The sequence below is a fragment of the Miniopterus schreibersii genome (genome assembly GCF_964146895.1).
Source record: "Miniopterus schreibersii genome assembly, chromosome: 3".
Classification (NCBI taxonomy): Eukaryota; Metazoa; Chordata; class Mammalia; order Chiroptera; family Miniopteridae; genus Miniopterus; species Miniopterus schreibersii.
Genome location: NC_138103.1, coordinates 54,292,384 through 54,314,183, shown reverse-complemented (window position 1 = coordinate 54,314,183; position 21,800 = coordinate 54,292,384). Strand labels below are relative to the sequence as shown.

General features: G+C 35.3%; 1 protein-coding gene across 1 annotated transcript in view; it reads right to left on the bottom strand.

Moving 5' to 3' along the window:
- The window catches only part of KIAA0825, a 330,258-nt gene that overhangs the window by 165,157 nt on the left and 143,301 nt on the right, over positions 1–21,800 (bottom strand). Inside the window, exons 14-17 of the mRNA XM_081133727.1 lie at positions 17,463–17,642; positions 12,881–13,105; positions 5,638–6,043; positions 1,214–1,373 (exon numbers count right to left, since the gene is read on the bottom strand). Of these exons, the coding sequence (XP_080989853.1) occupies positions 1,214–1,373; positions 5,638–6,043; positions 12,881–13,105; positions 17,463–17,642 (971 nt within the window). The remainder of the gene's footprint in view (positions 1–1,213; positions 1,374–5,637; positions 6,044–12,880; positions 13,106–17,462; positions 17,643–21,800) is intronic.

Sequence of the window (21,800 nt, the reverse complement as noted above, 5' to 3'; positions counted from 1 at the left end):
AATCTGTGTGGCCAGGTGGACATGCCAATACAGACCATGACTTTGAAATGGAGGTGTTTCAGTTAGCCAAGGCCAGGAGTTAGAGTTCCAAAGTTCCCCAGATAGAAACCTCCAACTAGCTGTGAAGGATTATTAGCAAGAGTGAATAGGCTGTATTACATTGTAACATCTCCATACTGAGCCCAAGTCCCTTAGGGACAGGATGATTTTTTCATAGCTACAAATTCCTCAGTTCCTTCCCAGGTGATCGCTGAATACACTATTACATCACCTGTTTATTGACTAGTTGATTAGCTGTTGGAAAGCCAGGAAACAAGATTTACTTGAAGTAACTTTCAGATAGACAATAGTGAGAAGAACATTCATATAACTCAGTTGTAAAATGCTGTGATAGAATTTAATTCATTCCTTAGAAGCGTATGGTTTTTAAGGTCTATTTCATTGAGATAAACAGTGTATCATCACATTATTCATATTATACAATTTTTACCATTCCAAAAAATGCATTCATGTGTTTGCAAATATAAACATAATTCTATTCACATTAGATGTCACATTCTAATTCAGATACATATGATCAAATTAAAAACCTGATTAAATGAGCATACTTGTATTGTTTTAAATAATAACTGAGATGCCGCTCTTTACATTTTTGCTAAAACAGCCTGAAACATGAAAGGTCAGAGGCTTAACCCAGCTGAGAGGTGGACAAGCATGACATTGGTTCAAACCAGTGTCTGTGCATTAATGCATTTTCTTGGGTTAAGCTAGTTGCTCCCACATATGGCTCAATATTCTTCTGAAATTTTCTCATTATGTAAGAGGTATGCTGTCTACTTGAGACGAGCTACAGAAAATTCTCTCCAGAAAATTCTTCATTTCACAAACACCAGATTTGTGACATTGGCTTAACAGTCACAAACACACAATTCCCAAACTACACCTCTAGTCTATAGGATTCAGAACTGAACTGAGTTTATGAACCGTGTTATTGTTTAAACCGTATAAATAAAACCTACATTGTTTCCGTGAAGCTTCTGCTGTACAAATGCAGAACAGCCGGGGCTGAATAGATTCTATTAATAATGCAATATTGAGTTTGGTATTGACTTTAAGAAGTATTATCGCCTCCTTGACTAACCCTTAGCTGCCAGCAGACGCTGCCTCAGGCCAGTACACACCTAATTGCTCGGTAAAAAGGCCGTTTCCCTACCTCATTGAGCCACATGATGTGATAAATTTGCCTCAGGTACTCGCTGCCACCTGGTTTGTGGCAGATATCCAGGACCATCATGTTTATTTTCTGCTCAGTCAGTTCAAGAGCAATATCTCCTTCTTCTAAGACTGTGCTTTTCTCCATTGTCATAAATGCACTAAATACAAAGAAAGCAGAGACATATCAGTGATGAAGAATTGTAAAGGGGAAAATAAGCAGAGAGATTGAGTGTGGAGAGTCGATGCAAGTCTCATATTCAAAGCACTCATAAAGACTTTGCTCAAATAGGTGAGCCTCCCCAAACCGCTGCTGCTCATATAAACAGTGCCTTAGAACTAAGCACCTGAAAGCATTTTTAAAAAATTGAATCATTTCTTTTTAAAACATTTCTTTATTGCATTTATACTCCTATCTATAAAACATTTTCCCATTACTGCAATTGTTGAAATTGCCATAATCATGGGATGAAAACAAAACATTTCTTTTTAAGAAGACGTTAAGAAATAATTTGTATTTTCTCTTTGAGGATAAAAAGTATCTTTGATGCCAGAAATAGCTTTGGGATGGTGTCTTTTGTAGATTCCTCTCTACACCTGTCTCAGAACACATTAAAGACTAATTAAAGTGTCAAAAGGGGAGCCTATTAAGCTAAATATAGTTGGGGTGCTTCCTGGCCCTGTGCTTACCACTGGGTATTTTAAATTGGCCTTTTGACACTTGTTGCCTTTAAAAAATATGTGCCCCCTCTCCTGTTTCTTCTTGGTAACAGATACTTAGTAAAAGTCACTGCCCTGATTATTCTTCTAGGAAAAGGGTCTATTATCACTACCCCAGGAATGTGCAAATTATATTTGGGAAATATTTCTTTTATATAAGAACTCATATGCTTATTATTGACTTTAGACATTATTTACATAGTAATAATGGATGGCATAATTTTTTTTAAAAAAGTTCCCAAACTAAAAGTGCAAAATAAGTCATGATATTCAACTTACATCATATATATTCCACACTAATTTTCTTATTGCAATTGCTATTTGGATCATGTTAGGCTTTGCAATTTAAATATTCTTAAGAAAACGCATGGTTTTCCACTGTTTCCCAGACTAAACGAAATTTAATGTGGTATAATCAGCTCTATACTGCAGTTCATTACTGAGATTTTGCCATGATTATAAAATTAGTTCTGCTAAGAGTCAGTGCCACTGACCTGAAGACTGAACCAAATGATACCCAGCTGCTGGACATTAACTTTTATATTGCTTCCACATGTAGCTGCAAAACATCCTTCTTTAAAAATAAAAAATAAAAAAGCAAAAACTTTACTCTCATATAAGCCTTGCTAAAAAATAAAGCAAATCCTACTTTAAGAGATTTTCATTAGCTAGAGTAAATCTTGAAACAAACAAAAAAACCTTGTTTCAGTAAAAGGAATTTGTCAGTGTTTCGAAGCTGCATACAGGTTGCGAGCAAAATTTCTCGTCAGGCTTTGCAGAGGCTGACATTGAAAAAGTTGAGGTCCTCTGACAAAGGAGTGCCTCAGTGTCAGCCCCGGAATTGTATCCTTTCCTGTCCATCACTGTGCAGGTGAAGCACATGATTGGATTCAGTCAATGCTGTGATTAATGAGTTCCTCTCTGGATTTGGGACTGCATATCAATCATGTCATTAGGGAGAATGTGCCCTGAAAGAGGCAGACCTTAGCCAAGGAATAACTGCATTAATCTTAATCTGTATATGCACCCAGCCAGCCAAGTCAGGGTCACCATGATGAAAAACAATAATCTTCAACTCGACAAATTACTTTGCAAAGACAGACATTTCTTTACTTTTTGGGCTGTGTGTTCTCCAGAATCTAAGTTGACTGTTTACAGCTTGAGTGTTACTACAAAGTGAAGGTTATTTTAATGAATAGTAATGCTTTCAGGCAGGATGCAAGACAAGCAATGCTTACAGCTGCCACCTTTTCACTGCGGTTATATGCACAATTTCCATAAAATCAAAGTTAAATCTGGATGCAAGTGAAAGAAATCGAGCTAAATGCTATTTTGTAGTTCCAAGAAAATCTTCATGGAAAATTAAGATTTCATTGATCTTAACAGAAGAACTATTTAGTTTAAACGCTTCCATTCTCACACTTTATATATATGGCAAAGCCAAGGCAACTTTCCACCTATACACAGACATCATTGTTTAAAATACATTTTCCTCCTGGTATAGATCTATGAAATAAATGATCGTTGAAAGTTTATGTGTAGACCAGATACTCAACTTAAAATCAAAGTCAAGGAGAAACATTTCTATAGCTCCCAAATCCTGTAAGAAATTACCTAAAGAGAGTTAATAAGTCAAATTGAACTCCTTTTCAAATAAATGTAATAAATAACTTTTAAATCTGCTTTTTGAAAAATATTGACACTACCTGAGAAATTGAGAAAGACACAGCATTGTGCTAATTACATAATTACATAATATAAACTCAGAATCTTTGAGGGCTGTCAAATATTTTTAAAAGTCAGCAATTTGCCATTTTGGATGCATACTGCAACAGATAGCTGATCAGCCAAATATTAGCCAACTTCCTACATAGGAGATACCAGATGTGTTGTTGCTGTTTGTAAAATACTTAAACTAAAATCAACTTTTAAGGAAACAATTTTACTTATGGATTCCTGTATGTGGCCCCAGGTGTGTGACTGAGACATACTTTAAACTGCTCTTATTGCTAGAGGGGCTCCTAAATCAGCAGTACCATAAATTTAACTTCGTAACTATAATCAGATCCACAATTTTTACTCTTCTTTACTCTCCTTCTTTCATAACCACGGCATGGAGAATGACATCTGGCCTTAATCTTTAAGTCATTGGATTAAAGCCTGTAAATCGGTATCCAATGCAAATATAAAGATTGAGAAGGTCATTGTCAATGTTACTAAGCTTTTGCCTGACCTTGTTATTTTTACCCACAGGATGTCTTAAAAGTAAATTTCTAGAAATCAGTATGACAAGACCAGGAAGATCAGGTTTATTGACATTTCCACATTTGGATTAATAAAGCATTTTATAGATTAATATAAACCAGTAAAGAGTATTCGTTATCATAATACTAACCAGTGAGTTCAATGTATTTAAGTAGAGTTTATAAATAACTAATGTTTACTAGTTGTTGTTTTTTTACTTTTTTTTAGAGGGAGGGAGGGAGGGAGGGAGGGAGGGAGGGAGGGAGGGAGGGAGGGAGGGAGGGAGGGAAGAAATTAATGTGAGAAACATTGATAGGTTGCCTCCCATATGCTTCGACCGGGAATTGAACCCACAACCTTTTGGTGTACAGGACAATGCTCCAACCAACTGAGCCGCCTGGTCAGGGCCAAATGCTTACTAGTTTTAAGTCTGATGCTAAGAACTTTATGAACGTTATTTAATTTCTCAAAAAAATTCTATCAGGTTGGCATCATCCCTGAAAATGAGGTTTTGAGAGAGATTCCATCACTTGCACAAGATGGCCCACTAACAAGGGATTTGTATTTGTCCATCTGATTCCAAAGCCTGAGCTCTTTATCGCTACCACGTACAAGGAAAATTAACAACTTGAAGTCATTTCAGGAAAAAAGTTATAATTGTATCTGCTGGCAACATGAGTATAGTTTGAAAGAATGGGGGACTGTGTGTGAGTGATGTAAAAATGAAAAAGGGCTGGCTTAGTGATCTGCAGGCCATATGAGCCCTGATTCCTTTATCCATATCATGCAATTCTATACTGAAGACCAATTTTAAGAAGGGAGGAGTCTATGTACATATTTAAATTCAGCAGGGACCCTTAAAAGTCTGCAGTACCACAAATCATTTAGCTGTTGGTGACAAACCTATGAGGAGGCTGACATTTTCATACAGAAACAGCTGGGTGTGTTTATAGCTCGAGTGTGATATGCCCCAGTTGCCCTCTGGGATTCTTACATTACCAGATGAAAAATGTGTACCTTTTTGACAATCAGGTACACAGAAAGCAATAAAAAGCCTTTTATATCCATTAATTCCTTCTTAATTTAATCTCCATGCCCAATCCATTTACAAAATGCTCCAGGCTATCCACTAGATACCTGTTTGCACACTGAAAAGGAGTGAAACCAAAATCTCCTGGGTTTAACTGCCACCCTTTTAATCAGAAACCTTAAGATGGTGACTAAACAGGTATAATGTTCCAGTGTATCAATGGGTCTCAAATTTTAATAGGGCAAGGAATGTCTAACAATCCAGTTTTTAATGGAATATTTATCTTTTTCGATATTCATCAAAATTCCCATGAAATTACCAAAATGACCCTTGATGCCTATCTGACAATATTTTGTTGTTGCTGTTTATTGGCGATTTTGTTATTGTGAATGTATTTGATGAAATTTAGTGAAAGAAAAACATTGCTTTACCATTCGGTGCTCAATTTCCTTGCTCTCAGCAATTGGCATTGAATCCAGTTGGGTTTTCGCTGCTCAATGCTCTGTATGACCTTCTGGGTCATTTGATTAGGGCTACTCTGCTCCCCGACGATGCTTTTCAAACACACACAGATTAAACCGAGTTTCTCTTTACTCCATCTGTCAAGGGAGGCACCTGTTAAAAGTTCCACAGTGTTCCCATCCTCAAATATCCGACATATAATTACAATCAAGTTCCAGACAAGCAGGCTAGCTTTCTTCAAGTCAACAAAGTTTTTTGACATTTTTCTCTCAGACAGAAAAAAGAAGTATTTAATTGGGGGAGGCAAACATGCAATCACCGTAGGTAACTTGCTGATTACAATAGATACTGCCTGAGCAGCAAGCCTTGTGAAGCCTGGGGAAGAAAAGAAAGAAAAGGTATGATTAATATTAGCATTTGCGTTCCATCACTGTGTGGTTTTGAGTGTTGTGTGGGGATGTTTAATTTTGTGGAGAAAATTGTTGAGAAGAGCAAGTGCTTGACGTATTCTGACAGAACTCTACTGGGGTCCCCTGCAGTACTGTCTAAAGTTTCCCAAATGTCAAACTTAGTTTTTCTCTCCTACAAATAAATATTAGAAAATTCAGAATTATTATTTATAGTTTTATCTATTAAGACTGTGGGTTCAAAGGGCCCAGGTGTCCTAACCTAACAAATGCAAATTGCTGCTGCTGGACATATCCGTGGCCTTCACTTCAGTCAGCCTTTCTCCTGCTCCCTTGAATCCACGTCAGAATTGTCGCAGCTCCTGTCAAGACTGACTCCTCTTCATTAGGTCTTGGCCCAAATGTTACCTCCTCACAGAACCTTCCCTTACCATCCCATCTAAAGCAGTCCCTTCATGCTCTTCCTATCCCAGCCCAAGTCCCTCCGTATCATTAGACCTTAATTTGTTGCTTTTATTAATTGCACTTAATATCACCTAATGATTATCTCCTTATTTGTTCACTGTCTGTCACCCTCCACCAGAATATAAGCTTCATGAAGCCATTGCTGTATCCAGAGCACTTAGGACACCATATGCAACAGTTGTTCAATAAATACTTGTTGCATAAATGAGTCCGCAAACTTTCCTGGTTACCTCTACCACTCTTCTTTGCTTCTTTGAGTACCACGCTAGTTCCACTTCTTACTAACACTTCTTATTTGCTAAGAAGTCTGTGGCCCATTGACTGATGATTCTACACACTCTCCTCTGCTTGGTATTATTTCTCTGAAGGATTGACCGATGCTCCCTCTCTATACCAGGGCTTCTCAGCTTTGGCACTATTGACATTTTGGGCTGAATAATCCTTTGTTGTGAGGAGCTACCCTTTGCAATTTGGGATGTTTTAGCAGGATCTCTGGCCTCTACCCACTAGATGCCAGTAGCATCCTCCTCAGCTGTGACAACCAAACATTGTCAAATGTCTCTTGGGGGCAATTTCCCCCCCTGGTTGAGAATCATTTTCCAGATGACTCGGTTCTTCAGTCTTGGCCTTTCTCCAGGGCAGCAATCCTAAAACTTCAGCTCCCTGTTGGTGTTCCTTTTTTCTGCCCTAGTCATCATGAACTCGGTATCACTAAAACCAAAGTCTAGTTTTCCTCACAATCTGGCTTGGCCCTTGGCTTCTGAATATCTCACCATTCTCACAAGGAATGCCCTCTTCACATGGGCCACCCACGTTTCTCAATTCTTGTTTCAAAGTCCTCTTCTCCTATGAATTTAATTTGAACATATTTTCCATATAACTATTTTGGTAATAGGTCCATAATATGCCATGTTGTACCATATTCTGTATTATCACCTATTATTGTTTATGTTATATTTATGTTATATTATGTTATATGTCCTCATGAGTTGTCTTTACACGTGGACTAAAAGTTCCTCAAGAGTATGGAAAAAAAATCTCATTGCTTCTTGCATATCCCACAAAGCCAGGCACAGTGTTTTAATCCACTCTGTACATAAATTAATTTGAACCTTGGGACTAAGTGAGAAGTCAAAAGAACATAGCTTTCAGTACTTCCATAAAACATTTATTGTTTTACTGAACAAAAATAATAGATTTTTCAAGGTATTTGCGACACTTAAAGAAGTCAATCTGCCCTAAAAAGTACGAAGCTCTTGGAAAACACATGTCTAGTCTGTGACTCCTCAGAAATTCATGACAACTTCAGAATCATTTTAAAATTAACTAAAGCAGTTTTTTTTTTAAAGTTTGTAAACTGGGTGCAACATATATTTGAATAATCTCATAAGACTGCTGTATTAAATAAAATAATAAATGTGAAAGTACCTAGATACTTGATAAAAAAGAGTTTCTTAATAAATATTTTCCTTTCACTCAAATAAATGTTTAGATGAGCATTAAAATATAAATAAAGCAAATTAAGAAACTTCTTTGTGACCCCTCTTCTCTGTGTTCTTAAATTATTTTACATGTCTTACGTTTCTTTATGTGTCTGTGTCTCATACTCCCCATTCTAATGTCAGGTATTTGAGCGAAAAGATTATATTTTATATTCTGCTTATCCTAGAGAGGGTTTAACTTCAGACACTGAGTAAACATTTGGCAATCTAAGTAGATATCAGGTAAAGATTACCAATTCTCTTCATACCTGCACTTCTGATATTTTATAAAATCTGAGGACTCCAGGTACTCAAATCCACTACTTCATTAAAGCTTAAGGCAAATTCCAACCAGAACCTTTAGGCTGATGACAAATTAATAAATCCATTCAACTAATCACTGGGGCTCTGAGTCTATGATGATGTTAACAATACACCAGGGAGGGATCTTTTAAGACTGCCACACACTCATTTTTCTGTCTTTATTTAAATAACGTGACTTCTATCTAAGCCACATATATGTAATATAAGAGCCATACCAATCTCAAAGCTGATAAAGTGTGAAAAAAAGCATGTCTTAGAATAAATGCAATGTGATATCTATATTTATGTATTTGTCATTTCTTCCTTCCTATGCATATAGTCCTGACTATAATATAGTTTGTGGATTGTAAAATGTGCAAAAGGAAAATTTACTATGAATGAGGTAAAGACAAAATAATGTCTTAAAATTAATTAAACATGTTTATTAATGGTATAACATGTCAACAATAACTTATTGAGTAAGAATAATGTGATTTAATATGCTTTATTATTTTCAAAATCTGGGCTTACCACTCTGTTGAAAAAGCGGTTCAAAGGTCAGGTCCTAAGTTCGGTTTGTTTCCATACTTGGTTTTCATGGCTGTCACAGGGCGGGAAGGCCTCTGCATGAACATGCACAGAGCCACGTGGAACGCGCATCAGTAACTGTGCTTTCGAAATCATGGCACTTGCTTTTCAGTCTCGGGCACCAAATAGGCAAAGGCTGTTGCTGAAATGTGACTCATAACTATTCATCATTCAGGATGTCAATTAGCTGTTCTTGCAAACAAATTTAAAAAGTATTTTGCTTTTATAATTTTAAGCAAAATGTTCAAGAATCACTTAAATTCTCATTTGGAAAATTTTAATCATGTTAGAAAATTCTATTTCTAAGTTCTTAAGTGTGCAGCCATAAAATTTTTATAGGTGATAGTGATTTTTATAAAATGAATATTTCTGGTGTTTATAAAAGAAACTCCCTAATGACTTCTGATGGCGCTTGTGTATTTCTGCCATCAGTTTCTTTCTCAACAGTCTGCACGTGAACGCGGGGTACACTCTCCTCACGGTGCTGCCTCTGTGTCCTCTCCCGACTCCAGTTTCAGTTAAAGCAGTTCCTCCGGCAGTTTTCCCATAAAGCATTCTTTTTATTTAAAATGTAATTTACTGCTAAGAAAATATATTCTCCAGTATATTTTTCATGTAATTGTTGTCAAAGAAACAAAACAACCAGTTCTTTGTGTATTTGCTGTTTGAAATAAGGGAGCAAATACCTAAGCTGATCTATACAAGAAATATCTGAACTTTCCTTCAACTCTTCCATAAATTTCCTACTTTGTGTAATTTACTGTGATATTTACTTCTTTAAAGCTTCGGTGTTTTCTATGTGAAGGTATTTGCTGACAAAGAAACGAAGATGTGCGTTTTAGTTTGTCACCATAGTGGTTTCCATGATCTGTCATTTTCATTGTGTCAGGAAGAGCGAAGGTTAACCTTAAGCTAATGACCTTCAGAAAAGGTCTCTAAACACTTATCATTATTTTGACAAATTTTGCAAAGTACTGAAGTACTGAATTAAATACATTTGACTTAAAACATTGCTGGAGGCTATTACAGAGGTTTGTTTTCATGTTTTAAATGCTTGGTTTTGAAATCTTTTGTTAATCAAGATGACTTTAAACTATTTCTAGCTAGTATCTCAAGGCATAATACTCACTTAGGAAGGACTCATGTTTAACAATAATGTAAGGGAAGTCATATTTCAAATGGTTTTTCCACACATTTCCATTTTTATTCTTTTTCTTGGCTAAATCTGATCAGATTATTATTGTTTTTCCTTATAATATGGCTGAGAAAGAGCTCATGTTAGAAACAGAAATGTGTGAGCTTTTTAACTTTGTCATAGTTTGCTCTTCCTTGCATTCTCAGTATTAGTTTTAAACTGCAGTTGATTTTGTTGGTTTACAGGAATATGTTAAAGCCACTTGCTTGTTTTGTGAAGATTAATTTTGTTAAAAGTAGTTTCTGAAATGCAAAGGACAACCTTAATTCATTATTGTACGCTAAAAGCTAATGAAAGAGTGAGGTTACTGTGTCTGTTCCCTGCCCAACAATATTGTCCCCAACACATGACTGGCTCACACACAGGCCAAGGGAGAATCCTAGCGACAATCTCCATATGACATTTTAGTAAAGTTTAAGTTCTTTCTTTCTTTCTTTACACAACAAAGAATTGTCTTGTACACATCTGAAAACAGTTACACTAGTTTTCAAGCACCAAGAGGAGATATCTTATTTGTAGTTTATCTCTGGCCTCAATGCCAGTGCCTGGTAGTAGTAGTAATTTACTCAGTAAATATCTATTGAAAGAATAAGTGACAATGTCTGGCATGTAAATATTCTCTTTCTTGTATCTGGAAGTGAAAATAAAGGTTGAGCGCTCTCAGTCTAAAAGAGGGCAGAAAGGAGGAACAGTGCTATTCTCCTAATGTCACGTCCACCAGGAATGCACAAAATGCTTTATAAAGTCACATTTTTCACCACCTACTTTTATATAATTATGTGATTGGGCTCCTTCATGACTGTTTATTGTAGAAGTGTTGTACTTCTACTCTAAGTGATAATTTTATAAAGATTATTTAATAGGGAAAACCACAAGAACTAATACCTACAAAGTAAGCATTTTTTGGAACCAGAGGTTGTTAAGATGTTATAGAAGAATTCCAAAATGCTCTTAGAAAGCAAAATTACTTATCAATAGAATGACTTGAAAGCCACATGCAAAATGGTGCTACCCCTATGACATCATATGTTAACTATAGATCATGCCTCCTGAATTGTTCAAAATCTATGAAATATCCAAAAGCCAGAATGAAGAGTGATGGCAACAACTTGGACAAGGCAGAGCTTAAGTAATGGGAAGGTGACATTTTCCAGTTTCAGTGAAATGGCTTTACTAGATTCAAAGGCAGTTTAATAGGGCTTGGACAGAATTAAAACATTACTATGAAAGGTCACAGATAGATAATTGATTTGAGTTTGTAATATAAGGTTGTTGGATCAGAGCCACACTATTCAGGATATTCGTGCAGAAGAATGAAAGAAAGACTAGTCCCTTCAGTTGACTTTAATGGGTTCGGCTGGAGTATTTTACTGCTGACAGTTTCTTTAGTTAGTGAAAAAATATTCTTTTAAAAAGATGAACATATTGCTGTTCATTTGTTCAAGAAATGAAAAGACCGGAGCTGAAGACTATACTGCTTGCTTTTTGCCCATTGACCAGATAACTAGAACTATCTGCGCTACTTTATGCAGCATGAGGTTTTTATTTTCACCTAAAGCTGTCTCTTTTTGGTAATGACAAACGTGTGTGTGTTTTAAAGCCTGTTTTTTTCTCAATGAATATTTAAAGGTTTTAAAATTGTTTCTTGTCTAATCAAGTTGAGATTTTTAAGAACCTCATTTTTAATTTGTAATAAAAATTTACAACTTGATTTTTTTCAAAACAGTCAACAAACCGCAAGCACTTGTTAATAAAGGTATTAAATAATTGTCAAAAAGAATGACTATAAAAAGTAAAAATCCTATTTTTAAAACCCTAAAGAAGATTCATGAATACAGACAGATATATAACATACATTCAAAGGAATCTTGTAAATTTCTCGGAAAGTAGAAACATCTAGATGGGAATAAGCCATTTAAAAAGAGAGGACTTGCCCAGCTGGCATGGCTCAGTGGTTGAGCATCAGCCTATGATCTAGGAGATCACGGTTTGATTCCCGGTCAGGGCACATACCTGGGTTTCGGGCTCAATCCCCAGCGGGGGTATGCAGGAGGCAGCTGATCAATGACTCTCATTATTGATGTTTCTCTCTCTCTCTCTTTCTCTCTCTCTCTGAAATCAATAAAGACATTTTAAAAATAAATAAATCAAAAGAGAGGACTTGATTAATAAAATAAATGAATAATGTAAGTAACTGATGGTTCTTAAGTACACTTGGTAGATGCACTGCCTTGAATAGGAACAATGCATGAAATTCAGAACCATAGATAGGCGTTAGAGGAAAAATACTGTCAGAAAATATGTGGTTACTAAATGGGGTGCTATTTGTGACCTAAAAGCCACAGATATAAGTGTGTTAACAAGAGAAAAGAAAGTTATAATTGGTAGTTAAGGGGAGAAATTTCAAGGAAAGTATATTTAAGCTGAATATCCAGCAATCTTCTTAAGAGTATGAATTTTAGATTACTCAGTAGATTGAAAGGAAATTAGTCAAAATCATGTGACTAATCTGTGAATACTAACAAGAACACAAAATGTTACAGAAAATTTGGGATTGGTAGTTAAATAAAGAAAATGACCATCTCAGTCACTTCCATTTCTAGTTTCCTTGATCATATGACTCACAGAAAAGAAAATAACAGGTCCCAAATATACATGGTGAAAATAAGACTAATATAGTTTACAAACCTTACCATTTTTAGCATTTTACTTGATCTCATATCCTAGAAAAGTGCTTCTTTGGGGATGTGTTCTTACAGAAAAAGAAATATACCTTTGCTTGATTCTTTCCTTTTCGTTTCTTTTGGAATATAATTCCATTCTTTTGGAATACTCTCGAGCAGACATTCAGGAACACCATGCTTGTTTAGGTTTGTCTCACAGTTTCTCCCAGAGCTCATCACAGATATTATCTGCTGTACAGTGTCCTTGACAGCGTCGGTCAGTGCCAGTCTCAAGCATCGGATGACCTCTAGCTCGGACTCCACGCATGTCGAGACTTCAAAATCAGACAGCATATCACTGTAAAGTTAGCAGAATCTGGCAATATTTTGTGCCTAATTCAACTGGGGATTCAGTTTCTCAGGGATAAATAATGCTATAGGAAAGAAGAGCTGCTCTTAATCTAGAAATCATGCAATTGTTGAAGAGCTCATAAACATTTGAAAAAAATTTTCTTCTTGATAATAAAGGAAATGGAAATTAAAATAACACTGAATAACTGTATTTGCTGGTAGTTTGTAACTCTACTGGTGGGAATATAAATTGTACGAGCTTCTTAGATGACAGTTTGCCAATAATATCAAGAGCTCTAACGTTTACTTACCTGTTAATCCACTTAACCCTTTCCTAGGATTTTATCCTAAGAAAGTAACTATGATTGTATAGAGAATATAAAAAAATGGACATAATCTAAATGTCCAATAATTGGTTATTTATTTAATTAGTCAAGGTAAATCCATCTACACGATAAAACCATATATTGTTTAGTATAAAAATAAAAGCAGGTTAGAAAGAGTGTGACATGCAATTTTTATTGAAAAATACATATCTACATACACATATAAAATATTAAAAGATATACTTCTACAACGTTAATGATGACTTTCCTCTTCCTTTAATTCTTTTAAATTTTCTGCCTTCCTTCTCTCCCTCTCTCCCTCTAGCCCTGCCTTTTCTTCTTCCTTGTTTCTGCCATCCTGCTTTATTTCTGGTTATTTGTATTACTCACCATGATATATTATTGTGTGATAAATGCAATAAAAGTTGTTTTTTAAATATAACTGTAAAATCCTGGGACTATCACTTGAATCAATATAGAAAAGCACCTTTATGTTTATTTGCTCGGTCAAATTGCAAGGTGATATTTCTCAAGTGACTCAGGCTGTTGTTAAGACCACCATGGTGAAGAGGATCTTGGGAATATCAAATATTAAGAGTTTAATTTTTTAATATGGCACGATCATCAGTTAGGTAAGCTTTTGCTCTTTATGGGGATGGTGGAAGACATAGCCATCTTTTAAATGATGTTTCAAGACTTTAATTCATTAAAAGGTATAAAAAAGACTTCTTCCTATATCAATAATTAATATTCATTTTGGTTCAACTCTTTGGAGTCATGGATTAAAATCATCTCATGTATCTAAAAATTCTAGAAAGTCAGAAATTCCCCTATTTCTTGTTGTTAAAAGGGTATATTTATTCCTTTTAAAATAAAATCAAGATATCAAAAATGATAGAGAAAATTATAGCACTATCTCAAAGAATTATTTAAAGTTTTTAGGAGTTAATTTGTGCAAAATAACTTGTAGATAGTAGGCATTATGTATATATTTGCTCTTATTACATAAGAGTTTTCTTACAATGTTACAGTGTTGAGCTGCCCAGTTTTTTCCTGATTAGGGTTCTGAAACATCTTGAGCAGGAGACACTATAGGGGGGATTAAGCAAAGACCACAGACGACTATGGTAGAAATAAGATATAGACAAGGAAAAAGGGAAAATGGGAGAAGAGGGGACAGAGGAAAGAAAGTAAGTGGCAAGAACTTCTCATTTCTGAACCTGCATATAAAGAGCTTGGAAGTCACCATTCTGTCCTAACAATAAATAAAAAGATGAACAGATGAAAAAAAATCAACAACTCTTCTTGAATCCGTAAGAGAGGTGAAAACACAAGGAGAACTGGAGAAACAGGCAAATACAGGGAGTTGTGGCTTACTGGAACGAAGACTCAGAAGCAGAAAGTACCATGAGAAGCAGTGCCAATGCAGGAAAATCTGAACTGTGATGAATTTGCTGAGGGTCAGTGCAGACAAATCTGAGAGTTTAAACTCCAGAAAGACCTTGTCATGGGGGAGGGGGAGCTGCCATACTTCTGTGAGTTTTACCTCCAGGAGTTCCACTAGTTTCCCACAGTAAATGTCAGAGAAAAATCTAGTCCTTCCAGCATGGGTAGAGGAAAAGAAACATTTTGAAATAGGCCAGAGCACTCTGTTCTTCTGAAGGTCTGCTCTCAGGAGAAACTATTAAAACAGAGCCTAGGCCACTAGGGTTATCAGAGCTTAACATATCTGGGTGAAAGAAAATGACCAACTGATGCCCACTCTAGCCATCCTCTCCAATCTAAGGGGAAGAAAGAGACTGAGAAACATTTGTGAAGTATACCATCAAGAATCACCAGGCTCAGTAAAAAACTGAGACCTAATCATAGGACTATAGATAGTTTACTCTCCCCTACACCCCACCATCACATTACTGAAGACCTATTTAGAGTAGTTCCAGTACATTATGTCTAGCTTTCAAGAAAATAAATTATAAGACCTACTAAAAGGCACAATTTGAAAAGAAATAGCAAACATCAGAAACAGACATAGCAAAGATGTTAGAATTATCAGACTGGGAATTTAAAACAGCTATGATTAATATGCTAAATGTGCTAATGGATAAAATAGCATAAAAGAACAAATGGGCAATGTAAATAGAGAGATGAAAGTCCCTAAGAACCACCCCCCTCAAAAAAAAAGAAAATACTAGAGATCAAAAGCACTGTAACAAAAATGAAGAAAGCCTCTCATGGGCTTATTAGTAAACTGGACAAAGAGGATGAAAGAAACTCTGAGCTTAAGGATATGTCCACAGAAACCTCCCGAACTGAAAAGCAGAGAGAACAAAGACTAAAAAAAAGAAACCAAAACAGAATATCCAAGTATTATGGAAAAACTGCAAAAGGTGTAACATATGTATAATGGGAATAGAGCAGAGGAAAGAGAGGAAAACAAAAAAACAGAAGAAATATTTAAAACAATAATGAACAAGAATTTCCCCCAAATTAATGTGAAACATAAACCACAGATCCAGGAAGTTAAGAGAACACTAAGCAAGATAAATACATTAAAAAACTATGCCTAGGAACATTATTTTCAAACTATAGAAAAATCAAAGATAAAGAAAAACTCCTGAAAGAAACCATAGGGAAAGACATCTTACATTTAGAGGAACAAAGGTAAGAATTACATTCGACTTCTCAGAAGCCATGCAACTAAGAGAGTGAAGTGAGATATTTAAAGTGTTGAAAGAAAAAAAATCAACCGAGAATTCTCTATCCTACAAAATTATCTTTCAAAAGGAAAGGAGAAATAAAGACTTTCTCAGACAAATAAAAATTGAGGGGATTTGTTGCCAGTAGACTAGCCTTGCAAGAAATGTTAAAAGAAGTTCTTTAGGGAGAAAGAAAGTAATATAGGTCAAAAACTCAGGTCTACATAAAGAAAGAGCTTGAAGAAGGAATAAGTGAAGGCGAAATGAAAACTTTTGTTTTTCTTATTCATAATTGATCTAATAGATAAGTTTGTTCAAAATAATACCAACAATGCATTAACTCATGCATGTATTATGTATGCATACATATATATTTCTGTGTGTTTATATGTAAGTGAAATGAATAACGGCAATGATACAAGAAATGGGAAGGAGGAAATTAGAATTATTTTGTTATTATAAGGCACTTACACCACCTGTGAATTGTTACAGTGTTATCTGAAAGGACTTGGATCAGTTTCAAACTTTATATATGTTGCAAACTCTGGGGCAACCACTTGAAAAAGTAAAAAAAGAAGTATAACTGATATGCTAAGAAAAGAGAAATGTAAGTGATGTAAATGGTTAGTGGACTAACAGCAGGATAACCACTGTCTAAGTTCTCATCCTTTGTTTCACCAAGATATTATGTATGGAGATTTAAAGGAAGGAAAACAATGTGAGAATCTTTATATCTGGCGCTGAAGGAAGGGCCGTCCACGAACGCTTCCTATTCAGGTATGTAACCTGCTCTGTCTTTATCTTCTGCTTTAGCAACAGGTATAACAATAAGAATGGGAAAACATATTGTCCCCAGAGGAATGTAGGATGCCTTGCAGAGAGAGGCACCATGGTCATCATAACAAATGCCTTCTACATTTGAAGAAAATTGACCATTAGTTTTGTCCATCAGTTCATTGAATAATGCACCCAAGAGTCACAAGATATTTTTTCATATCTTACTAATGTCTTATGTGTTCAAAACTTAATCTCTGGAAAATATTAAATGAAATGTTTATGAGAGAACAGGTCCTAATAATCTGCATGACATAATTTTTCCTCTCAACCTCCCCCTCACCTTGTCCCAAATATGCTAAATTTTGATAGGAGCTAATAGCTAATGACTTCCAAAAGAAGCCTTTATACTGAAAAAACATAAGTTAAAATTCTACAAATAGCAGACTCAGCAAAACTGATATTAATAACACTTTTAAAACACCTTTAAAGATACATTTAGGTATTTTTTAAATGCTTCTTTAAAAATTATAAATTTCTCATACCTGGAATGTTATATAAAAAGTCCCATAATTGTTCTTCTTCCATGTAGCTCACAAAAACATTCCCAAATGTTTGTGTTGAGAAAGTGCAATAGTATAGTACTTTAAAGATGGCTTCGACCAGGCTGGGCACTTGGTTCATATTATTTTCTGTATCAGAACCTTGATCTTGAAAGGTGCGTTCTTGGAAAGAATAAAAATGACTTAGTAAGATAGGTATCAGTGCATGTGATTATAAATTCTTCTTACTTACCCTGGCATAATGCTGTAAAAATGTAATTGATTAATAGTAAGAGAAATGCCGCGTTCTTTGAGAACAATGGCCCAGCCAAGCCAATATTGTTTCTGAGATACTCATGGATGTATGTGGAATAAATTTATGAGAAGGACCACAATGACATCACCGCAAAGAGCAATACTAGTTTCCTTTTATGTCAAAAATTATTTTGTCTTTAAGAAAACTTATTTATTCCTTTTCTCATTTAAAAGTAATATACATTCATTCTAGAAGTCATAAAAATCCAACTAAGGAAGCTAAAATTATACCAAATCCTACCAATAAGTGATATTCACTATATTTGGTGCAGTATTTTATTCATATTATATACAAATATACATAAATGAATATATGTATGTTTAACTTAAATGCCAAATGAAATTATTCTATATATACCCATTTGTTATCTAAAATCTATTTAAGACTAGTTAAATCTTTGTACTCTGCTTGCAATTTGTGTTCTGAACACTACTATACCCTTTATTCAGGACATAACTTTCATGAAAAATTCATATGTGGAATCTAATGAACAAAATAAACTGATGAACAAAATAGATCCAGAGACATTGAAGCATACAACATACTGAGGAATTTCAGAGGGAAAGGGTGAGGCAGAAAGAGATTAGCCAAAGAATTTATATGCATATATGTATAATCCATGGACAGACAATAGTGCTGTGAAGGCTTGGGGTGGGGATGGAGGGGGGGAAAGGAGGGACATCTGTAATACTTTCAACAATAAATATACTTTTTTTTTTAAAAAAAGGAAAATTCACATTTATAGTGTTCTCAGAATTATGCTACTAATTCTACAAATAAATTTATACATATTTTTCAAACTTGTAGGCCTTGTCGTTTCAAAATTAAGAAGTTTATAAATTGGTTTCTCAATAAATCTATTTTAGGAATTCCCACAATGATACAGCCATCTTAATTGCTCCTTTCAGCCTTCTTCTGGCTTCATTATGACTTTCTCAAAGATCAGTAATCAGAAGTTCCTATACTTATGTATCTATCAGTTGAACTAGAAAAGTGAAATAATAATTTCTATTTTGTTTGGATAATTAGCATGATATGCTCAGTATCATAATATGTAAAATATTTAATTAAAGATAATGACTCTCTTATCTCTTATATTTTAAATATCTTAAGCAAATATAATCTAGATTATTTCAGAATGAGTACATTTCTTTTCCTTGCTCATTTAGAAGCTCATCACTTTGCTTCCTCTTGATAATTTTATTTCTGTGATTTGATTTTCATGATCTAGAGCTCAATGTTATCTGCAAACTAGGAAATAGCACCACAGACTTTATGTAGAGGAAATTTATTGTTTTTGCTTTTCTAATACCCATTTCAGCTCAGTTGATGGTTTAGTGGGTGGTGAGGGGGGAAGTTAGGGCCGCAGGGGGGATGGAGGGATGAGCTTATGCTGGAGAGCAGTGTTGACAAGCCACATATTTAAGTCCATATTCTCTGACCCAGGTTTTACCAACAATAAAGCTGCTATTTTGAATTCCATCTGCCTTCTCCTTTATCTATCAAATGGTTTATATATTACATAAACAAATGTAAGATTTGGAAACAGATTGTCTTTTCAATAACACTGACGGGCCCTTTTCACTGCAGTCATTATTTTAAACTCCTTTTGAGAAATGAACTTGTTAGTGCTTCAAAGGAAGGGTGGTGTCAGGCAAGGAACTCCACCAACAACCCACCAGGAGTCTCTGTTTATTGCTACCAAAGATTTACCCATACATGGTGTGCTGGCACTTTGCTTTCCAAGACTGCTTAATTTTTACTTCCTAAAAGAATGTTGTTAATGACAAGCTCCTGCTGAGTCACTGAAATGGATTTGGCAGCAATGTTGTGGAAGAGTGTGTCATGAGCTTAGGGATGCTGAATTAACCAGGCACTAACGAGCATCCCTAACCAAAGGGAGACAGAAAGACATAGGTATGAGAGAGCAAGTGAAAGAATAGAAAGTGTAGCATATATACAAGGGCTCAAAACTAAAACACTAGACCAATAAATTAATGCCTGAGGAAAGGGGGTGGAGTATCTATCACTTGAAAATCGCTTTAGGGAAGCACTAAATTTGAATGCCACAGCCTAGTCCACTATAGAAATTAACAAAAATAGAATTGAAACCTGTCCAGAAAATTAGTTTTGAAAATCTTGCAATTCTTTTATAAAAGACAAATAATAGATAGAAAGACCTGCCATTTATTTATGTTTCAATTAAATATTACTTGATTATTACTTTTCCCCCTTAAACTATTCTTATTTTGGCAAATTTTGAAAATTTAAAAAGAAAATCCCATGTAATGGGTCTTAAGCATATGAAGACAAAATAGTCATTCTTTTAGGGATCCTCTTTCCCAAGTTTTACCCTGGGAAATATTTTCTTGCTTTATGTTCTAAAAGACTTGTATACAAATTGAAGTGCAGCACTAACAACTTATTCTATGCTGTTTTCTTCAGTACCCAAACAAACACTAAACATTAGATTTCTCTTTTTAAATGTATTTTTATTGATTTCAGAGAGAAGAAGGGAGAGGGAGAGAGAAACATCAGTGATAAGAGAGAGTCAATAACAGACTGCCTCCTGCAAGCCCCAATCTGGGAATCGAGCCTGCAACTCGGGCATGTGCCCTGACCGGGAATCTGACCATGACCTCCTGGTTCATAGGTCGATGCTCAACCACTGGGCCACACTGGCTGGGCTAGATTTCTCTTTTGAATACCCACAGTCTCAATTCAGGACCACGATTATAGTGAGATAGAATACAGGTCTTTATAGAATATCCACAATGGTGCAAGCACTAAATTAAGTGTTTTACACACATTTTCCCATTTATCTTGATTTTCACAAAAACTCTATGAGGTGAACATGATCTCCATTTTTTTTTTAACAGATGAAGAAACTCAGTCTTGAAGAGGCTGACACAATGAAGTAGAAAAGCACTCTCGATCATCAAGAAAATAGCTACCTTCAATAAAAGTTTATAATTGGGCAACTGATTCCAGTTCCTTGGAAACTGATAATCTGCACATGCTCTACACAGAATTCTGTGTGTTTAAAAATGATTTTGTACTGTTCACATATTTATAAATGTACATAGGCAGACCTCTTTGAAACACTTTTGTCTGTATCTGCTTGTATCAACTAGGATTTTCCCCCACACATTTTATAAGGTAAGATTTTCAAAGCACTTTTCATGGGATGTTAATGAGTAGTATGTGTGTTCTGAAAATGCTGGCTTCAACAATATTAAATGCTTTTGTTTTCTGCAGGATTTCTCAGAGCCTTTAGCTATTCATGAGCCCTGTGACTCTCCAAGAAGGGATATTAGTATTCATTATGTAGTGTTTCTATAGTATTTTTGACCATGAAAGCCTTTTTTAGTTTTGCATCTAGCAAGACTACTATAACATTGAATCTAGGAATCATGGCTTTAAATGTATGCAAATGGGCTCAAATTAACTGCAAGCCCCATAGTAGGTGAGCAGTTCTAAAGATAGTGGAGCAAGGTAGAAACACAAGGGCTATTCTGCCTAAGCTTGCCAATTGAAAAAGAAATGATTGCTAATCAGGTCACCAAAGTTGGATTTAATTTTAATTCAACTGAATTATTTGTGGAAAAAAGAGGGATTTTGCTTTAGTAGTAGGCACTGGCAAGAACGGCAAAACACAGCCAAAACAGGTTTTTAAAGCTCTGCCTCCTAAACCCAGAGATTTCTACCAAGTTCTGTCTGGCTAAGAAACGTAATGAAATTATATGACTGACAGGCATAAATAAAAGTCCTCTAGCATCTGTGAAATGGTGGCCTAGCTTCTCTTTGAAGTCTTTCAGTGTTGGGAAACCCACTGCCATTCAAGGTAGCCAGTCCCTCTGCTAGACAGCTCAAGTTACCAAAGCCTTTTACATTTAAAAACACATAGGGAGAACATTCTAATGAGAAAGGACTACCGAAATGTAGGCTAGTCTCTGTAGTGGGTAAAGAAAAGAAGCACACTTTTTCATAGTCTACTGGCTCTCTACAATGAGGTGCCACCTCAC